The following is a 21,471-nucleotide window of genomic DNA, read 5'->3' as shown; positions in this document are numbered from 1 at the left end:
AAAAATACAATGTGATTTTTTTTTGTAGTTTGGAATGTGCCGTAGGGTGCTTCAGCAAAGCTGCGGAGGAACAATGATTGTTTTCAAAGTCTAGGTTTCTTACAGTACAGTACACTGTAACACACTGTCCTTTTTCGTTTGATTATAAAACTTCCCGACAGAATATGTATCAGAATAGGAACAACAGACGTACAATATTGAAGTGTTTCTTGTGTGAGAATAATACCTTAAATCACTATAAGCATGATGGATTAATCTCACCATATGCCCTTGAGTTACAAAAAATCTCTGCAATGCAATGGCCACAACAATGTACAGCCTGAGCCTTAAAACCACACAACTGTCTGTTTTTGGCTCAAATGCAAGACAATAAAGGCCAATGAAAAATTTGAGCCGCGCTCGCTCGCTACTGGATGAATTCTGTTTCATCACGTTTGTTTGGCAGATGCAGCTCTTCCCCCTGCTCTGGCTTTGTGCTCCCCGTGCTCGCCGCTGCGACTCCTCTCCGTCGCGTTAGCGCGGCACCCGGGGGGCTTGCGGCGCGGCGACACTGCAGCCGCCGCGCTCCGAAAGGGCTGCTGATAATCGTCGACGTTCGGCTCAACGGGAGCGATTCCTCTTACACCGTGTCCCATTATCAAAACCCCCCCTCTCGCTGCAAATAAAAGGTGCTCACTCTGTCTTAATCTGCCTCCCCCCTTAACTAGATGTTTGCATTAAAGCGTTCTTCCTCCCTTCGAGATGGAATCAACCAGCGGAACCACGGGCTCTGGCACAATGGCAAACGCACCTGACAACGGATGGCTGGCTCGCAAGTTAGATAAATATTTAAAAGACTCCAGCTTCAAATGAAGAGCTTTGGATTGAGAGAGATCAGAGGGAGATGTGCTTTTATGCGGCGTAGGACACCTCACCATGTTTTACTTCAATGCTCTGCATTTTCAGTGGATTTTTTTTTTTTTTAAAGTACACTTCTAGCCCCTCTGTCTGTTGCATTCATAAAAGCCATTTGTCTGAGTCTTGAAGTAAAAATGTACAGTAGTGCAACATTAAATACCAGGCAAGTAATCATTACACAGTAGAGACAGTGAGAGGGAAGGCGTGGGAGAGGAGAAGCAGAGATATGGATGTATAGAGACATGCAGTAGATATTAATATTATGGTGTTAAACTCATACCCACAGAGAAAATAAAAGGGCTTTTTTTGCGGCGAATAAACCAGGGGAGCCTTTCCAAGCAGCACTATTTGATTGTCAATTGGTGTTAGGCACGGCAATCAGGGATTGTCAGCTAGAGATTAAAAGATATTTTCCTATTCAGCTGAAGTAAATTGGTTTTGGATTAAAGCTGATTGATTGCCACAGAGTTATATTGAAGTTAGAAACGCTCAGTTCTGAACACAGGAATCGCATCACAGCTACTAAAGCATATCAAGAGAGATGAAATCGATAGATATTATAGAGCAGTTAATAATCATCTGTGATCTTCTTCCTCTGTGTAATCAGTGCCAGCGCTGCGACGCTTAAGGTTAGCATTAAAAGCATTAAGAATGAGTATGCAGAGACACACCCAGGGTTATGTGGAGAACCTGGAGCTCCAAACCAGTCACCAGACTGTGATGTTTTTTTTTCTTGCAAACATGCATTTTTGTACTCATAAAATCTTCCTCTAGTAAAGCACGCACACACACACACACACACACACACACACACACACCTTATATATGATGAATTATAACTGTAAGGTAATCTTACAATGGCCTTAGTTCCCCTTCAAATTTGGTAATGTATAATAGGTGGTGTGCAGTACGACACTTGTGTTAATCTTGAAAAAATATTTGTTGTTAATATCAACAATAAAGAGGGGAAAAGATTTTTTTCAGTATCCTATTGTATCAGTGTATTATCAGATCAACAAAACCTAACATTTAAAACTAGAAATGTGGAACGATGGATTCTTTTCAGAACATACAGAGGTAACTGTCAACCTATCACAGGAATTTGGCTGTTTGTGCTGCTTTTCAACCTTTCTCCACAGACGTGTTGTTGGAAATGGGAAGGCTTTGTTTTGACACAATATCAAATCAATATGCCAAACTTTCCAGGAACGAAAAAAATATCTTGTGTATTTATGTAACATTTATGCACCACTGCAAACAAAACATTTGAAATGACTTCACCTTCGATAAAAAGACAAAAGAAACAACATTTTCAGAATATCACTTTTTCCCCCCCAATACATCTACAACTTACTTTGATTCTTGTGGGGACTGAAGACCATACTGATATGTTGTCAGTGTTTAGCTGCTGAAATGTTCATAGTAAATTCATGCTTTCACAGAGAGCTTAGTGTTTGAAATGTGTATGGAACAGGTTTGCAGAAATAAAGAGGGCACATGAGCTGAATTTATCGGTCCTGTTACCTGGTTTGGTGTCACAAGTCCATGATGACTGTGATCACTGTGTCACCAAATCCATTGCTCTATAGCACTCGGGTTTGGGTCAGGTCATGCTCAATGTTTCTGGATATCAGGTTTTGACTGAATCGCTGTCTAAAATCTCATTCTGAACAAATGACATTACATTCAAAAGGGAATGAATGTTTTTAAGGCTACCGAACATTTCAAGTGTCCTCCATTTTTCCAAAACGCACTGTTTGCTTTGTTGAACTGTTGAGCTGAATTTTCTTGTACAGGCTTTATGGTACAGCATACAATGCACTGTTTTCCCAGCAAGGACGGACTGGATTGTGTTCACCTGTTAAGTTGCTGAGTGTTACACACTCAGTTTTTTTGTGTTTTTTACTGACTGCACTGTGCAGGAGAGACTTTTGATAATTTTGATATGTGCAAGTTAAACCTGAATATAATATGAACATGATTTTGATTTCATTTCATTATTTCCGGCATTACCAGCTCCCCCAACCACCCCTCTTTGCTGTCCCATCAGGTAGTGTTAAAGATAAAGTTAAAGGCCAGGTAAGAGATAAAGTTATCATCTATGGCCAGGTTTGGTGGTTTGGTTTGGGTATGAAAGTGTGCAGGTCGGGCTGGGCTTGGATTTCAGTGTCAGGCCCGTGCAGATTTTTACTTCAGACGCCCTGTATTTTCTTTTCTGTAGATGAAGCTAAAAGTCAGAACAGCTGTGGTAGGTGGCTACTTTCTCAAAATGGCGGCCTTATAGGTGAACTTACTTGCTTGAAGATTGAGATGACACATCTGATTTAGAATTTAGTTTTCTCTGTGAAAGAGAGAGGGGTGATGTCTGAATTTGAGATGAGTTTGATGTTTGAATTTTCTGTTCTTAAAAAATGCAAAAAAAATATTGTTTTTAAAACACAACTGGATTACTGAACTGAAATTAATTTCCTATACATCATCACACATCAGACAATTAACAACAGGATTACAGCGCTCAATTGCTAGGCATGATGTGAGCAGTCATGAAAGCAAAGCTCTAAATTGCAATACATCAAATCTTCAAAAGAGTCTCAGATCTTATGGCTATGCATCAAACCATCTCTGATATGACTCCCAATTACTGCACTTCAAGTACTTGGCAATAAAAGTGAAGGAAACCCACTACACAGAGAATTTTGCTTAAACATCTCAGATTGTATGATTGTATGCAAAACAATTAGGAGTAGAAAGAGAACTCCTAATTACTACACAGTAAAAGATGGGAAATGATCATTTGGTATGGATGAAGATGAGACAAACCAGAGATCTGAAATCAAATCAAATGATGTGTGGCATCAAAGTACTTAGCCTTTACGCAGAACCAAAGAGGAAATACAAAGATTGTGTTAAAACAGTAAATAAACAACAAGTCAACTGTAACACATTAAATTCTTTATAGATATATTTATCATGTGTAGGATAAAAATCTTAACATACGGTGCGTTCATGACTCTTTATATCCTGCATGCCACTAAGAATAACATGTTATAACATAACATGCAACAACTGGTCATAAAACTGCTCTACAACAAAAAATATTACTTTTAAAATTGCAGACATGTTGGAAGCAGATGCAAGCAACAGGTGAAGATCAATACCTGAGCTCTGACTTCTGTCTCTCACGTCTGAAAACCATCACCTTTAAATAATAAAAGCAATTTATACCACACGCTGGCCAGGTATTTCCAGAATAACGATTAAATCAGTGAAGCTCTGCAAGTGATTTAGAGCAAGGGAAATGGACCCACTCTTTGGCTCCAAAGTACCCTTGAAAGACAGCTAGCTGGCTAGCTGCTCAATTGTAAATGTTGTTTTGATTAGTGAACCATAAAATATGGCATATAATTACAGAGAGCAATTACACAGGAAGGGGGCTAGCTGGTGATCTTTATGTTTTTAAATGGTGACAACACACAGTGCCAAGCTAATGCTGGGACAACTGCCCCAGATAGCAAATGAGCCCAACAAGACACTGTAGGCTATTAATTCCCCTCATTAACTAGCATGCTAGCAGGTCTTATAGTGGTTAAAAAAAAGTGTATAGCAGCATACGAGGGTAACAGAACATTAAAAACTGGGCTCTCTGGTTTGTTAGCATGTAAAAAAATGTGAAAGCAAAAGTAATTGGTATAACATTAACTTGCCAGATAATTCACTCACTAGTTATCAAGGGAAACCAATGTGTTTCTGCACACAAATCATTTTGAAGATATCCTTCCCACCAAGCTTATCCAATTATACAGATTTTCAAATTTTTCATAGACAAATGTGAAGGACACCCCAAATACAACAGTTAGTTGGCTACCGGTGGCGAGATACCATTACATTCAGCTAAGGCAGTGAGTGGATGCCTCTTACTATGCTGGCTACATAGACACATCATTGTTACGTCCTTTTCCTTAAATACATAAAAGGTATGGTTGTGATCACAAAAATCCCTAGTTGTAAATACAGTTTAGTAACCTACAGTAACCACCACATGTAGAGAGGTTACCACTCCACTGACCTTGGGCAGGTTGGGGTCGGAAACCCGGCTATAACAAAAGGTTAAACTGCTGAATATTGGAATGGTATTTGCCAGTTTGTATTATGTAAATACTCCATCATATTTCAACAGTCACATGGTATAGTGGTATAAACTGATGTCGGTTTATGTAGCCTTGAATAACAGGCACATAGGGATACAATTAAACTCTTCCTTTGTTGAATGAGTGACCAGATTAGGGCTGCTGTGGATATAGCTATTTGTTATAAATAACCTATAACCTAAGGAAAATGTAGTACAACAAAACCAGTTTCTCTTTATTGTAAATTAAGTTGTTCTTTACAATTGTGATTGAAAGTAGAGTTTGATTTTTTTTTTCCAGGAAGACATGCACATTCAACAGAAACGGATAGGCAGAATACACTTCAACAATATTTATAGATATGTGCAAATAACTTCTTTAAGCTGACGTCAAGTCAGTATCAACTCAAAGACATGAGGCGGTTCTCAGGCACAACACGATTATGTGAAAATAAATTGCAAGTTGCATACCTTCCGTCTCTGTAAACATCAGTAAACATCCTGTGTAAGACACATTCACAATGTAACACTGACCCCAAGACAACATCGCACTTTGATTACATAAGTCGTAATGCGTTCAAAGACTTTCAATAAGACACCAAATGTACCCATCAAGTATGACTCAAACAGGAAGGTCCTACTGCAGCTTTGAACCGGTAAACACCTCCACTGTGTCTCGACGGTTCCCCATTTTGATGCTAGCCAGTAAGCAAGCCAAATAAAATAGCATTTAATGTAAAGGTAGGTGACTTGTTAAGGGTGTCAAGACATGTTCATGGTAGAACTGTGAACACATTTTGGTTTAAAAAAGTTCAATACAACATGAAAACATCTGACCTCTTTAAAAATGTATTTCATACAATTTCACGACAACTACTGTATACAAATACAACAAAAAAAATCCGAAAAAAAAGCACAAAGCACTGCAACAACACTGTCTGCCAAAACCAAAGTACCCCCATCCAACATACTGGCAAGAATCACAAAATAAATGAACTTTTCTTAATGGGTTACAGTACTAAGAGAATAAGTATTTACCCACTGGTGCTGTGCTCACTGACCTGCTGCTGTTGTAACACATTGACTGAATACGAACTTTCTGCAGCTGCTTGTTGTTGTGAGCAAATCTTCTTTGCCAAATTCAAAAAATGGGGGGGGGGGGGGGGGGGAGTTGGGGGGGTTTGGGGGGGGTTGAGACAATGTCATGAAATAGCAATGTCTCAAGACCCTGCTTAAAGGTTGCAGCCGAGAAGGCCAGCCCTGCATGGCTCTTGCTCCCTCAATGACAGTGACATTTCTGCAGGTGAGACACAGAAGTTGCCCGTCCTAGTCCCCTGGAGTGACGCTATGAAATTCTAGACCTGTCTGCAGTACCTCGGGTTTCAGGATGAGAACATTACTCACAGACCGAAGCAGGCATAACATGGAAACAAAACAACCGTAAACAGCTATCACCCGGAACACGCCGCTGGGCGTTGCATGCAATACATACGCAACCCGCATGACACACAGAGATGTCAGACTACACACATGCATGCACACGTGTGCAGGCGTTCACGCACACACTACTACACGCGTGCACACGCCACACACGTGTACGTACGGCATACATGAGCGGGTGCATGGTGAGATTTTTAAGCCGCCCCTTTGTGCTGCCATGTAAACGGAAATAGCATCAGCGTAGTCATGTTCAAAATAAGTCATCCTCTTTTTTTTTTTTCAAAAAAAAAAAAAAAGCAAGGGAGAATCACAATTTGCAGCATGCACTTTATATGTTTAGAATATACAAACAGGCACACTCTCACTTGCAGAGTGAACATTGCCCATTAGCAAAAGGACTTGACAGCGCCCATCCCAGCTTCTTTCCCTGGAAAAAAAAATGTCTCCTCTTTTAAGTGCAAAACCATAACATTACCATTTCCCCAAGTGCTTTCTGTTTTAGCCTGCTTTCTAATTAGAGGGATGATAACAGCGCCTCTGATTGGCATTATAAAAGACCCGGTTTGGCTTCATCTGTCCCAGGTGTGTGCCGTCACTTTCCTCCCTCTGCCCACGTTTCTTCACACCGTTTCAGAGTGTTACCTTCTCCCCCTTCACTGTTCCTCAAAGTATCCATCAGAGGAATTAATAGAGATAAAAAGACATTATGAAAAAAGATCCTCCCCTGCCACGTCTTATCATTATCACCTTTTATCAAAAGTACAAACTACACAAGTAAGTTTTTTTTCTCTCTCCCTTCGTCTCACACTCTCTCTCTCTCTCTCTCTTTCTCTCTCTCTCTCTCTTTCTCTCTCTCCCCCTCCCTCCCTCCCAAAGCGTTTCGGAACAGGAGAGAAAAAGGGAGAGAGAGAAAAGAGAGGAAGATTGAGCTCTGTCAATGGAGTGAATGCACTATTAAATCTGGCTCCACTACAAAGGTTAGCAGATCTGACTGTCAATACTGTCAGAGGAGTGGAGACCGTTGGAAGGGAGGGGGGGAGCAGGAGGAGGGAGGAGGTGGAGAAGGTGCTGGTGGTGGTGGTGGTGTGGGGGGGGGGGGTGTGGTGGGGTGTTCGAAGGTGGTGGGGGGGGGGTTGCTTTGTGAGAGAGAGATACTTTGATATTTTGGAATGTTAGAAGGGTGAATGTGAAAAATTGGAGGTTGGGGATCTAATTACCCGACCATAATTGGGGGCTGGGGAATAAGTTTGCCGTCCTCTCAACTCACCGCAGATCAATTATGTTAAGAGAACATCTGTAAGTAGAGCTTAATGAGGTCCATTAGAGCAACATGTACTGCCTTCTCTAACAGTGCTTGTCAGCTTCTTGGATGAGCTGGAGGAGGCTGCTAACTAGGGACCTAGTGAGGAGCTTAAATACTGGAGGAGACGGGCGGGCCCGCTCAGGTCTGACTAGGGGAACGAGAGAGGGAAGACAAGCCCTGGCAGAGAGAGAGAAGAAGAAGAAGAGGGGGAGCAAGAGCGAGTGTACGGGCGAACGAGAGAGAGCGAGCCGAGACAGGTGGTGCTTTTTCATCCCGGCTGCCGCCGAGCGCTCCAGAGGGGAGGAAGGTCCGCAGCCACGCTTGCGGGTCGACCACCGACTTGACCCGCGGCAACTTTTTTTTTTCTCCTTCCCTTTTTTTCTCGCCCCCCTTCTTCGTCCTTTTCCAACCGCTTTTTTGAATGTTGTCCCCAGGCAACCTGGCTGTTGTTCGTATTTATTCAGCCGCGTCGTTCCTCATTAGCACAATAAATAATAACAAGAAGCGCTGAGTGAAGGAGGGAAAAGAGGGTGAACAGAGTGGAGAACAGAAGCATGCTGTTTTAGTCTAATTAAGAAAAAAAAAACCACTAGAAGAGGAAAAACCTTTCGGTGGTGTGTTTCTTTTCTAACTTTCTTGAGAAAGTAGAGGAGAAGGGGGCAAGGAGAGAGGAACCTTCAACAACTTCAATTCTACAGCAGCATAGGCCCCTTTCAGAAAAGGTAGGTTATTTATTTTCTTTTGTGTGGTGTTGGATTGGAAGATGTTGCTGGGGCTTCCTATATTTGGAAGGGGGGGGGGGGGGGTGTTGAGGAAGGAGGATTAAGTAGGCGCTTCTATGAAATGAAAAGTCTGATGAGAAGCTGAAAGGAAGCTCAGGCTAGGGTAATCGGACCAGGAAATAGCTCTTTACTTCAATCCTTTTGGAAAAGATTTTCTCTCCGAGACGCTGTAATTAAACTCTTAATTTACTCGCGGCAGAAAAAGAAACTGCCTGCCTTGTTCAAGACAACCTTTAGCCGCGGTGGCTGCATTAAGCCGCCGATTCCTTTTCTCCTCTCCCCCCGGTGTTTTTTTTTTTCTCCCGTCCTCCCTCTATTGGAGAAAGAGAGAGAAAGAGACACACGAGAGAGAGAGAGAGAGAGAGAGGGGGCTGGAGCCCGGTGCATTTGAGGGGGCAACGAAATAACAAGCCGAGTTTCCCAAGTGTTAATGATGTCCTTTCGCTGAGGTGTCAGCAGAAAATGATTATATTCCACCTCTTGTTGGCCGGATCGCTTTGCGCGAGGGGCTCCCGTCCTGTCGCCGAAGCAGGCAGCCGGCCGAGATCACCTCCTCCGAGCGCATTAGGTGCTGTGCTTCTTCATCTTCACGCCGCCCCCTCCAACCCCCCACACCCCCCCTTTATGATTATGTTTTCCCTCTGTGAATAATTCATGTGATTACGAGAAAGGAGGAGGAGGAGGGCAAGGGGAAAAAAAAATAAGGGGTTAGTTCTCTCCTCTCTGTCTTCAAGCCCTTTTTTCCCCCCTGCCTCAGCCCTGTCTTTTTTCTCCGTTGCACGCTTTAAAGCATCTCCCTCGCAAATTGCATGATTGGGAAGATAGCCCGCTTTGAAATAATTTAATTCATGACAAAACCTAATTACTGGCAGGTAATACCCTGTCAGCTCTAATGCATTTCATCACTCATAATGGAAAGAGGTGCATTTTATGACCCATCTAATTATCGTTACATTTTAGGCTGAAAATGAATGGCGTGGAGCTGCATGTTAACTATTGACTCTGTTCAGGCTCTCTCCTTTCAAATGTGGCGTGGCATCTAATTTAGCCATTTCCTCTGTTTTTTTTTTTCTTTTATGTCTATAAAAAGAGCACAAGTGCACATGCACCCACCCCTCCTGCACTCACACTCTCACCAAAGTGAGAAGAAAATAGACTTCAGGAGGGGAGCACAAGACTCACACAGAACACTTGGGCAACTGTCACTGCAGTGGTGTGTGTGTGTGTGTGGAGGGGGTGTGAGTTTGGGAGGGGTTGAGGGTGGGTGGAAGGGGGTGGGCGGGCGGCGAGTGTCTAAAGAAGGGTGCTGACCCAGTCGAGAGAGTCATTTGGATTGGCACTGGGGCATCAGAGAGTCCAAACAGAGCTCTAATTAGAGCAAACTGATGTCACCATAGGCTGAGGAATAATTCCGTCATTTAATTACAGGAATTATTTAAACAAAGATTTGCATAGTTGCGCTCATCAACGGTGGCAAATTATCAAGCGACTGCTTCCACTGAGGGGTAGCGGATGGTAGTGTGGGTAGGAAGACAGAGAAAGAGAAAATGAGAGAGAGAGAGAGAGAGAGAGAGAGAGAGAGAGAGAGAGAGGACGGAGATGGGAGAAAAAACTCATCTCCTTGAACATAATTAATTAAACTGTTACCATAAACTGTAGCATTTGTTTTTATTTTATTTCTTTCTTTCTTTCCCTCACCACATACAGAGACACTCTCTCTCTTTCCCCCCGTTCCAAACCCTCTGATGCTATTGGCTGAGAGGTGGGGCACTGGGTGTGAAGATGTCTTTCACACCGTAGGTAGCGTAGCAGGGTTACAGCCATGAGGTTCCCAGGAGAACATAAGCGTGGTGGCTTTAGGGGGGTCACGGTTAGTATGGACAACAACATGGACACCAAATAGCCTCCAAAAAAAAAAAAAAAGCACTTATAAATGAACACGAGGGAAATATACTGCTTAACTTAACATTAAGGAACAGGACAAATAGTAATACAAGAGGTGCACCTTAGAAACAGGTTCTTTCTTACCTTATCTTGAGAAAAAAATACTGCACGGAAACAATTTTGCATTTAACGTAAGACATGCTGTGCAAAAGATTGCAGGTGTGTGGTGAAGGTGCACTGCTTAAAACACTGAGTATCAGATACAGTCACCGAAGAACAGTACTTACAATACTGTGATGCGTTTGAATGTTGTAAATGTGTCCAAGTAATAAATAACAACATGCAGCGAGCCGTCTTTTTCAGTTCGTTTTTGTTTGTTTTGTATGCAGGTAAGGTTCTGCCACAGTTGCACAGGTGCAGACATTGCACGGTGCGACACAATTAAGCCATCACAACGATCCTCAATCTACTATAAAAGAGCTTTCAACACGTTTGTTTGTCTTACAAAATGTGCTCTCCAAGAAGTGACACCGATGTGGAACACCTCGGTGCTCACAAATACAGGTACGGTGAAAGTTAGTGCAATCTGCAGACCGGTGGGCTTCAAAGTGTGCCTCGTCTCTCACACTACATCTGTATTTCCTGTTTTTAAAGTTTAAAGAATGTATGACTTTATGGTAACATCCTTACAGCATGGTGTGACAGAACAATACTCTGTATGCTACAGGCAGAATATTGGCCAATAAATGAAGCTTTGATATGCTGGGTTTTTTTTTTTTTTTTTACAAACAGACAGAAAACATAAAAATATCCTATAATCCTGTAATCTAATTTTCTGTTTTGAAGCTCCAATCAGAGAAGAAAGGGCATTGCATTTACAGCAAAACTTTGGCAGTAAATGAAAGACTAAAACTGGAGTCAATATTTTGAAGCCCTAACTATTCACCTTTATAACAAAACACATGCAAATGTAGCCTACATATTTTAAAATTACCTGTAATATGACAGCTGTTACACTGCGCACGTATGTGTTGAATATTTTGTTTAATCTTTGTGTAGCATCATTATGTTTTGCCAACATATTCGCAGGTAAAATACTACACGTTCCAAAAGCGTCTTCACACAATCTCCGCGCACCTGAGGAAATTATATTTTGGCAAATGAAATTATGAGGAATGCAGATTTCATTCTGACAAAGCGTGTATAATGTTTGAAATCATACAGTATATAATCCATGGTTCATTTACGTGACAAGAGTTGTTGACCTATTGCATTATTGCGCGCAAACTATTTTTCGGACAAACCCTCTCTTCTCTCAGTTCCTTAATTCTCCACTGCTGTAATCTCTCATGTCTGCACAACTCCAAGTACCCTTTCATGGAACATACTGACCACACCCCCTTTTCATGACAGCCATTCTCAAATGTGTCTATCAAAAGCAGACTACGTAAACAACGACTATCTAGACGACCACATCTGTGCTTCATCACAAAGTGTGTTTGCGCATATAAACCAACAGTGAAATTATGGATGATACTCTCTATTACATTGTAAATGTGTAAATGTCAAAACGTCAGGCAAATGTAAGGCAGTTTTTTGTATGGCACAGATAAAAATGTAATTTAGTGCATCTGGGTGCTGCTTTAATTACTAATTCAAATGTTACTTATTATAACATACGCAACTTACAAAAAAAGAAAATCATTCTTTTTCACGCAGGATACATGATTATCCAGTAGTCATCAGGTCCAATCCAAACGAGGCTGGCATTAGCGATTTTAAGGAAGCGTGATGTTTTTTAACTGAAATGATTGAGGCAGTAGATACCCAATTCATATGAGTCTGACCTACAATGGTAAACTTCGCTTTTACTCCTCAAATATGAACGAGGATATTCAACTGTTATCCGATGAATTTCTGTTAGGTTTTCCCCTTACATGTCTTCTAGCAGTGACAAAAAAACCATCAAACCTAAAAATAAAACCTACATTATTTGTTTAATGTTAACGTGGGAAGGAATCACCATGAGTGAGACATGAAAAATAATATTTCAGAAAATGTTTATTTCATTTGCACCGTTACCTGGTACCGCATAGCGAGAGAGCTGAAACCTCGCTTAACAAGTGGTAACCAACACGGGGTTCCTAAAGAATGGTGGCTTCTTTAACCCCACAACATTTTAACGTAATTAGGACCGAATGGACGGGTCAGAGAGATTTCATTAACAGTAGATTGTGCATTGCATTACAAATTAGCACGAAAAATCAGCCCTAAAGTCCTTCTACAATATGTTGAGATAGGTTGACATGCACTAGAGTGTGAAACTCTAAGTAAGCTACAAGTATACTTGTTAATAGAGAGAAAATTAAACCTGGTGTTTTGAAATTTCACTTACGAACGGAACTCTTATATCCAACTTCTTAGATTCATGTAAATGCAGGTAGCGGTTTCTGTAAACTCCGGGATGCATCCCTCGCTCATGTACTTTACTAACAAAGTAAGTCCCCTTCCCGTACACTTCTGCACTCCTACCCTGGCATCTTCAAAAGTACATTTTCTTAATATATCGACGATGAGCCGTCAATAGCTGCTGGCTGCAGAGTAACAGTACCGGGGATTATCTGAGTACACACAGTAAATACTAACAGTGCCGTCTCACTGCGGTGTTACAGAGAAACTGTACATCATTGGCTTAGTGCATTCGGCACCGTGTGGGTGTGTGTGTGTGTGGTGTATGTGTGCGTGCGTGCATGCGTGCGTACGTGTGAGTAAAGAGCGCGCTCGCTCGCGCGCGTGCTCGCGTTGCTCTATCTCACAGTAATAACTGACTGACCTTTTCTTTGCCGTGTTATGTCTCACCGGTGAGGGATTGGGCTTGTAGATAATAAAGCTAGGGTTCACTGTTCAACATCTCTCAGTCACTGATGGGTAAGTTGTTCTGAGCCCCTCAGAATACCACGCGACAGCTCAGCGGCGGATGTAAAGCGAACACCTGTAGCGTGGTTGCACAACAACCTGCTCGCGGATCCATGCGGACCTCATTATTTTTAAGTTAAAGATCTCTCAGATCCGTCTTGGGCAATGCCTGTTTTATGAACTTTAGCTCTGAGGGGATATAGTTGGAAGCTGCACTCCGGTGCGTGTTTTGAAGTGAGTCCTTTGCGTAACTTGGCTGAGAAGGTGAGTAAAGTGTGGATTTTGCCCTTTTATTGTGTTAGGATATTAAATTCTCTTTGCTATTCTACAGTACTCACGGAAGCCTGACATCATATTAATTCCATAATAAGCCGTATTTGGAGATTTTCTCTAATTTACTGTTGGGATTTATGTAATGTCAGTACGAATGCTTTAGGTTAATGGTGTGAAAATGAAATCAGATAAGAACATTCCGACATCGCTTTATCTCACTGTTGTCATTTCAACAAACTGTTTTCGTAAATTCTGATGCCTCGCACGAGACAGTGCCTCAGATGGATGGATCAGCAATATTATCTCGTGCATTTGATCACCTGCGGTACAACCGTACTAAAAACACTACAGGCAATCGTTTAGCTGAGTGTCGGGGAATTTGGGAGGCACTTTAAGAATGACATTTGATTCTCAGCGTATATATTCCTTTTCCTGTTAGACAGTTCGGATAAAGTTTATCGCAAAAAAAGAATACCCACATATATTTTAAGTCTTGCATTTTGCGCGTACCATGTAAAACAGAACAATATTCACTTAGCACGGTCATGCAACATAAACCGCGATGTAATCTATCCTAATTAAAAGAGCATTGCTATAAATATATAGCAATTTACCTACCTTACCCGTGACACTCACCCAGACTTGGAACGATAATGTGGTTTAACTAAAATATATTCAGCTGTTAAATGTCTAAATTTGAATTCGGTTGGTGGATGACGGACATATTACATAGTTTTTTTTTTAAATCTAACTCATTACAGTAAGAACACTGAAACTGCCTCGAACATGCGCTCGAATGGGGTATTGGAGGATTATGAGATTACGGCGTTGCGAAGGGGCAAGCATGTGCCTTTGTCATCCGCTGTCATTTGCTCACCGCCACTCGCCAAGCGGCGGCTGCTGTTCGATCTGTCTATTTTCGAGCGCTGTTGTGACAAACGTGGTTTACGTGTGGCGCTGAGCGATAGCGAGCTTTTGCTCTAGCCTCTCTGTTCTGGCGATTCGCATTTTTCCCCCTTTTCATCTTGTTTTTTTTGTGGCGAGGTTGGATTGTTACTTCGAACAATAGCGAGCCACCCTCGGTGTGCGTGCATACAGCTGCTCACTTGACCTAAAGAAGCGGAGATCTTGCTTTTGGTTGCCTTAGTTGTATGGTGGTTCGGGAACGGAAGAGAATCAACAAATGCAGAAAAGGGAGAAAAGTTTCGGTAAGATATATTGTATGTCCTTTCCTTTATATGCTGCTAAAAATGTTCAGCTTTACTTCGCTCTGCGGTATGTAGGCTTTTTCCAGCGTGGCTGTAGAGCGTATATACATTTTTTCAGACGGTACTCGAATCATATTCGATTTTATACGTTAGGGGTAAACCGTATGTTTGGGAGTTAGCTATTTGTCATGTCCATCTAAAATACCGTCATTTGACGTTTTTTCCCACTGCTTTCAAGACCTACAGTCTATGCCAGTTATTCTCGCCGGTTAAAATGATAGCTGAAACATGTTCCCGCTGAAACGAGATAAAGAGAACATTTGCACCAAAGACTGAGCACATTAACTCGAAAAGTGATTTTTTTCCCCCCTTCCCTTGTTTTGTTTAGTTGTACGCCAAGCTGAATCGAAAATTGGGTTCGCGGTTGCAAATCTCTTATTGGCCTTTGCCAAGCAGTAGCACTTTGCTGCCATGGCAACTGTAATTAAACTGATAAGAGTGGGAAAATGTCAGCATCTCCGTGTACTACAGCTGAGATGGAGAAAGAGGGAATAAAATTGGCTCTTTGCTCCGTGTGGCGTCTTCACGTCACTTGGTCATGTATTGATTTCCCACTGCTTAAGAAGGCATAGAGTGTCATTTGTGTGATTTGGGACACGCGGCTGGCAGATTTGTGTAAGTTGAAGGAGGATGGCGTTGGAGAATAACCAAAGGAGTTTGTACTGAAGCCGCGGGGATGCTACGGGCAAGCGAGCAAAGAAAATAGGTTTTTAGGCCCAATCCAGCTATATTTCTGCTTGTCATGGAGAAAAAAAAAACCGCCTCGGTTTTCATGCCCAAATCGATAAACCGAGGTGGCCAGAATTTCTTTCTCTGCAGGTCGCTTAAGTCCTAGGTGCACATTGCGTAATTTTGCACACAGCGATACTGTATTAAATACTACGAACAGAACCTTTAATTTTTAAAGGTGTACTTGTGTGAATCGTATGGTAACGGGTCCAAACCTGGCTCCGCACTGAGGAGAGTTGAAACTCTTTCGTTTGTTAATGAGTTGCGGTTACTTTGTTGTGTTAACCAGCGGAGCTGAGACGCTGCGGATGAGTGGTACAGAACAAGGATGCATAATGGACGCGATCAACCGTGCGCGCCTCTTACAATCCGATCCAGCCAATTACTAGCTCACCAGCTTAAATGAAATGAAATAAAATGGGGTCTGCTCATTACCGCAAACACAACGACCCTTAAACCCATTTGATGTGTGCCCTTGCTGTTTTCCTTTTTTGAAAGGCATTGGTATGACGTAAGATTTCCCTGAAACTCCATAAAATACAGCATTAGGGTGTCATGTTCAAACGAACTCGTGGACGAAGTACGCGAGAGGGAAACCATTCTGCCTTATTTTAGAGGTCTACGTATTATTATATAAAACATGGTATAAATGTCATGCACAAGTCACCACCTTTTCAACTCAGTGATGTAGAGGGTGTAGAAATCTTTACGATTCCTCTCAGTTTTTCTGACGTATTTCACTGCCGATGTGTTCTTTAAACTTGCTCTTTACCAAGCCCACAAAAGAACTGTCTCCATACAGAGTGTCTTGATTTAAAGATGCAGTTGTACGCGAGCGACGCAGAGAGTTGGGCGAAAAATAAAGACAGGCATAATAATCCGGTAAATCAGATTGGTGTGGGGGGTGGGGAGATTTATCCAGAATAGTCAAATAAGACAGAACGAACACAGCCACTTTTTTCAGATCCGTTCCAACAATGAGGCAGCTAGGCCTTTTGTGTTTGCTAAAACGCATTTCCATCTACCATTTATCCCGTTAAGCACTATTTCATACTTGAGTGAGCCAAGCAGTTGCTTTTCTTTGCTTTTTGTGTTTTCATAACACACAATATCTTTCTGTGCCCTAACATATGTTCATATAAGCATTACTAAAATAGTCGCAAGCATAGTATTGTTTTTTTTGTTTTTTTTTTAAAAAAACTGTAGTTAATGTGAACAGTGCATTTTCAGACTTAGGCACATCCTGAAACTTCAGGTTAGAAGCAACAGCTCAGGTTTCTAGTCCTTGGCTGACACCATCATCCACTGTACTGCCCACTACACTCAGACCCTGCTCAGCCTCAGCATGGTGATCAGTGAGGTTAATGTAAAAAGGGAAACGCTGCAGCATCACTACATCTTTGACGTGAACAAGGAATTGATAAAGGTACAAACAAATCAGAAAGAACAGCATCATGGTACCCTTTGCATTTGTTGCAATGCATCAAGCAAATTGTGTGGACAAGGAAGTAACAAAATTTACAATGTAGCTACGGCAGAAAAGGTCTGACGCAAACCGCTTAATGTTTCTATTCCAAGCAGCACTCTTCATTTCTGTACAGGAACATAACATCAAATGCATATACAGCTTAGCAGCAAGCAACATATTACTGCGGAACACTTTGTACAGATGTTACATACCTTACATTATTCAATTATTATTACTGAAACGGGCCTTTGTGCTTGTGCTGCCTTCAGATGTGATTTTGTAATTAGCTATATGAATACACTGAAAAAGATAATTTAATCCTGACAGATGATGTTGGCTTCATGAACATCAGGTACTAAGTCCGGTGGTCTATAGGCGAGTGCGAAGTTAAGATCAGAAACATTAATGACAGCTTCTTAATTTTACTTATCAGCACCATGTCCTTCCTCCCTTATTTTCCAAGCTCATGATATTACAAGATCAGTTTCCAAGATGACACACGCAGTGCATCTCATCTGTTCTGAGGCCAGTGTGTGTGTGTGTGTGTGTGTGTGTGTGTGTGTGTGTGTGAAGCTCGTGTGGTGCAGAGCACGGCAAATTCTCAGTCACATAACATTTTGGAGGGAACGGCTGTGTTTGTAATTATGTACCGCTCTCTTTCCGTGCGTGTCGTTAGCCTGGAGATTATTCATTAATGTGAAGGTCTGGGCGCCGCGAGACCGTCCTTTTATTACGGTTCGGTGCACAGAATAAAGGATTAAAACACAGTTATGAACCATTACCTACATAAGCACACTTAAGTTCTGAAAACACAGGCCGGAGTTGTCTGACATGGGTACTCATTAAGATCAGCCTCCTGTGCGGTGTGTGGGAATGTCCAACATACCAATTTGCCCTTTGGTGAATGTAGATGTGGTTTTGCTTAAATCGGTAGAAACATTCGCACCGCCAGTTTAAAAAATAAAGAGTTAATCCTTATTCCAGTAGTCTTGCTGACTCCCAGGTTTTAAGGATGTTTAGTTAAACGTTACTTTTTTATATGCTTTAAAGTGAATAATATGTGGAAAACATATGGTCACTTTTCCGTCTGCACCTGTTACGTAATTTACATGGGAAAAGGGAAATTATACGCCTGACTGTAAAGGCACTTCAAAGGATTAGTCTGGATGGTGGATGTTGCCCTGTTACGGGTGCTACAGTTGAGGGAGGAAACAAGGTGAGGGCTCTACTCTTTATATGTAACACATTCAATGTGCTGATATGATGTACCATATTTGCATTAAACAATATGCATAAAATAATCTGGAATTGTTATTGAAATAATGGACCTCTACACAATGATGGTCCCAAACAACACACACAAACAAAATCAACTGTTGTTTAGAGCGTCTATCCTGTTTCATATTAAAACGGCAAAATACACATTTACAACACATTTCCCCTCAAAAATGTTTTCTTTCTGCTAACCTGGGAAAGGGATGCAAAACGACACTGTGATATAGCACTATGGGAAAACAATGTCCCACTTAAAAGTGGAACTTTTTGTATGGGGCTGCGCACAAAGGGAAGACAAAACAGGACCGTGGGTGAGAGAGGGTTGTTCGTCCCCTCTGTATGGAAAGAGAATACTAATTACGGCCACATTGTTATCCCCAGCGCTTCAATAAAGCCCTCCCGCACCCCGGCGTAGCCACACAATGGCCGTTCCCGCAGAAAGCTTTCGGCCAGCCTGAGCAGGAAGGGGATGAGTGAGAACGGGGCAAGGCGGAGCTCTGAGAATCAGCTTTGGTTTTGTCTGTGTGTGTGTGTGTGTGTGTGTGTGTGTACGTACGTGTGTGTGGGTGCATGTTTGTTCGTTAGGATGTTTATGTGTAAGTCTATGTATATGAATGTATATTAAATCCCGGCACTATTTGCTGGTGTTTATTTTTGTTTTCGTATATGCTGATGGATTCTGCGACAGCATTGCCTGTTTATTTTCCAGAATCGTTTTTGTTACTTTAGGGACTGTTTTCAAAAAGCTGTGTTTTTAATCCCTGTGTCTTATTAATTGTGCATAAAGCCAGTAATTGTGAAGTCATCCATATGCACAGCACAGGAAAGTTAGCTGAAAAGTTTCAGCATTAAACATCTTTTGATGGTAGGGTGTGTCTTATAAAGTAAGCCTGATCTGACTAACATTTTTGATAATTCATTCAGTTTATGTCTCAGTGTTTGATGAGCTAATTCACCAGTAAAGCTAGCTCTTTTTATTACAGCTCTGGTCCTTTGGGAGCATTTATTAAGCCCTCTGAAAATTTTAATGAGGTTCAGACAAGTTGCAGCTACTGTAATGGAATATATTGGTAACTGGTTAGCAGATCAGTTTTTAGTTCTCATAATGGTAACAAATGATGACACATGATCATTTAGTTATCGAGCTATGAAGTTACCATCATAGCTTTGGTCACTGTCTGTAGTTTAGGTGCAAATTTGTGAATGAATAAAAGAAATAAGAACAATAAAAGAAATCAAATTACACTCAATATTTCCCTTAATCTGTCTCCTTGAATTTAAAGGGAAAAAAGCAAAACTATAGAACATTTTTTTTTGTAATTACTGGGTTGTGCAATTTTACGTCTTGTATAGGACAAGATCTAAAATTAATGAACCATTTTGATCTAATGTTGGGTTGTTGTACAGTTCGTTAATTTAAAATAAATGAACAATTCGCAGCCTTTTTAAAATTTTTCTAAAAAAGGTCTCTCTTTTTTAGAAATTGTTTTGTGACTGCTGTCAGTGCTTTGCACTTTCTTGCATGACACACGGTACAGCACAGTATAGCATGTGTCTTTTCTTGGTAGTTGTGGGCAGAGCAGTCACAGCAGTCTCCATGGTAATTTGACATATCGCTAAGGTTCACTTTGTGATGTCCCTGCAGGTATACAAATGCTCTCCGTCCAGCCAGACACAAAGCCGAAGGGCTGTGCTGGCTGCAACAGGAAGATCAAGGACCGCTACCTGCTGAAGGCCCTGGACAAGTACTGGCATGAGGACTGCCTGAAGTGTGCCTGCTGTGACTGTCGCCTGGGCGAGGTGGGCTCCACGCTCTACACCAAAGCCAACCTCATCCTCTGCCGACGGGACTACCTACGGTGAGCCGCCCCCGCCGCCTCCACCTGCCCTCCCCCGACTGACTGACTGACTGACTCACTCACTCACTCGGTGCCTCACCTTTTAGCGTGAACATGCTCGCCGGCTCCCCGGGCCTAAGCCTAGCCCGGCCTCTGTCAGAACACAGTCAGAGGTTCTCTGTAGCATGCTCCTGCCTCACTGAACCGAACATTCAATCTCTGTGACACTTTTCAACTGAAACTCAAACTGAATCCGAATGTTCTAGCCAAACCGGGAAAGAAAGTAACACATTTCCTGATGATAAAAGGTCTGTTTCCTGATCCTATGGCACAGTCCTGTAATTTGTGCTGCAAATTTATTTAATCAAATTGGTCATTCATACAAATTCAGAACACTGGTAGGTGAGTGAGCTTTGTGTGCTGTATATCATGCATTACTATACATCATGTATATCAGTGACTCCTAGATTTCAACCAATCAAAGGGTTTTTTAACAGAGACACATTTTCATGGGTTCAAATGTGTCAGTGACTGACAACACACGTTAACCACCACCCTAATGTGGTTGGTGGAGCCTCACCATCACAACTTCAGAAATATAGACCGGCAATTTTGCGAAAGCTGAGTTTAGCAACGAGCGTCTCACAAGGGCTCCACAAACTGGAGTCTCTCCAGCCGCTGTAGAGGAGGCAGAGGAGGCAGGAAACCACGCTCACTCTCTTACTCACACACTGCTTCATGGGAACACAGACACAGCTGTAATACCACTGTCTAGTACACTGTTCCCCGCGACCCTTATCTTATTCTGGTGGTTAGCACTGCTTTAAAAAAAGGGCAGTGGTGTTCAAGCAGACACTAATACCAACTCTAGCTTCCGAACAAGGCAGCAAGGCAAAACGCTCCCTGTGCAGTCCAAACGGGGGAAGTTTCAGAAAGATGCCAGTCATTATTCTCGTGAAAAGCGACGTTTCGCTTTCATAACGTGAGAACGCGGGAGGTTCACGTAGTATGGGGGGGGGGGGGGGGGGGGCTGACAGCCACCCCAGCGAACATATGCGGGGGAATATGTATGGCCATAATGACTCTCACGTGACAGCGGACGCCGGGGCTGTAATGCGTTGCGCGCCTGTGTTGGAAATCTCACAGTTCATTTAATTTCTCTGTTGGGATGAGAGAATCCCGCACCTCCATTAGGCAGTACACAAAAAGGGATTGCTTTTGGGAGTCACCGCTGTGAAGCGCTGCCAGAGGGTTACAAAAGACAAAGATTAC

The 21,471-nt window shown here is 42.1% G+C and overlaps 1 protein-coding gene across 4 annotated transcripts in view; it reads left to right on the top strand.

Annotated features, from left to right (window-relative positions):
- Positions 1-7,662: 7,662 nt before the first annotated feature.
- Positions 7,663-21,471, top strand: part of lmo3 (LIM domain only 3) — a 52,167-nt gene continuing 38,358 nt past the window's right edge. The window contains exons 1-2 of one of the 4 annotated variants that reach the window (XM_036520348.1): positions 7,663-8,488; positions 20,007-20,220. In XM_036520348.1, coding sequence (XP_036376241.1) covers positions 20,015-20,220 — 206 coding nt within the window. In that variant the 5' untranslated portion in view covers positions 7,663-8,488; positions 20,007-20,014. Of the gene's footprint in view, positions 8,489-13,204; positions 13,613-14,511; positions 14,830-20,006; positions 20,221-21,471 lie in introns of those variants that run through there. The other 3 variants (XM_036520347.1, XM_036520349.1, XM_036520346.1) reach the window with 3 other exon arrangements.

Source organism: Megalops cyprinoides, chromosome 25 (assembly GCF_013368585.1).
Source record: "Megalops cyprinoides isolate fMegCyp1 chromosome 25, fMegCyp1.pri, whole genome shotgun sequence".
Taxonomy (NCBI): domain Eukaryota; kingdom Metazoa; phylum Chordata; class Actinopteri; order Elopiformes; family Megalopidae; genus Megalops; species Megalops cyprinoides.
The sequence above is the reverse complement of the archived record's forward strand: the minus strand, read 5'-3'. Positions and strand labels throughout refer to the sequence as shown.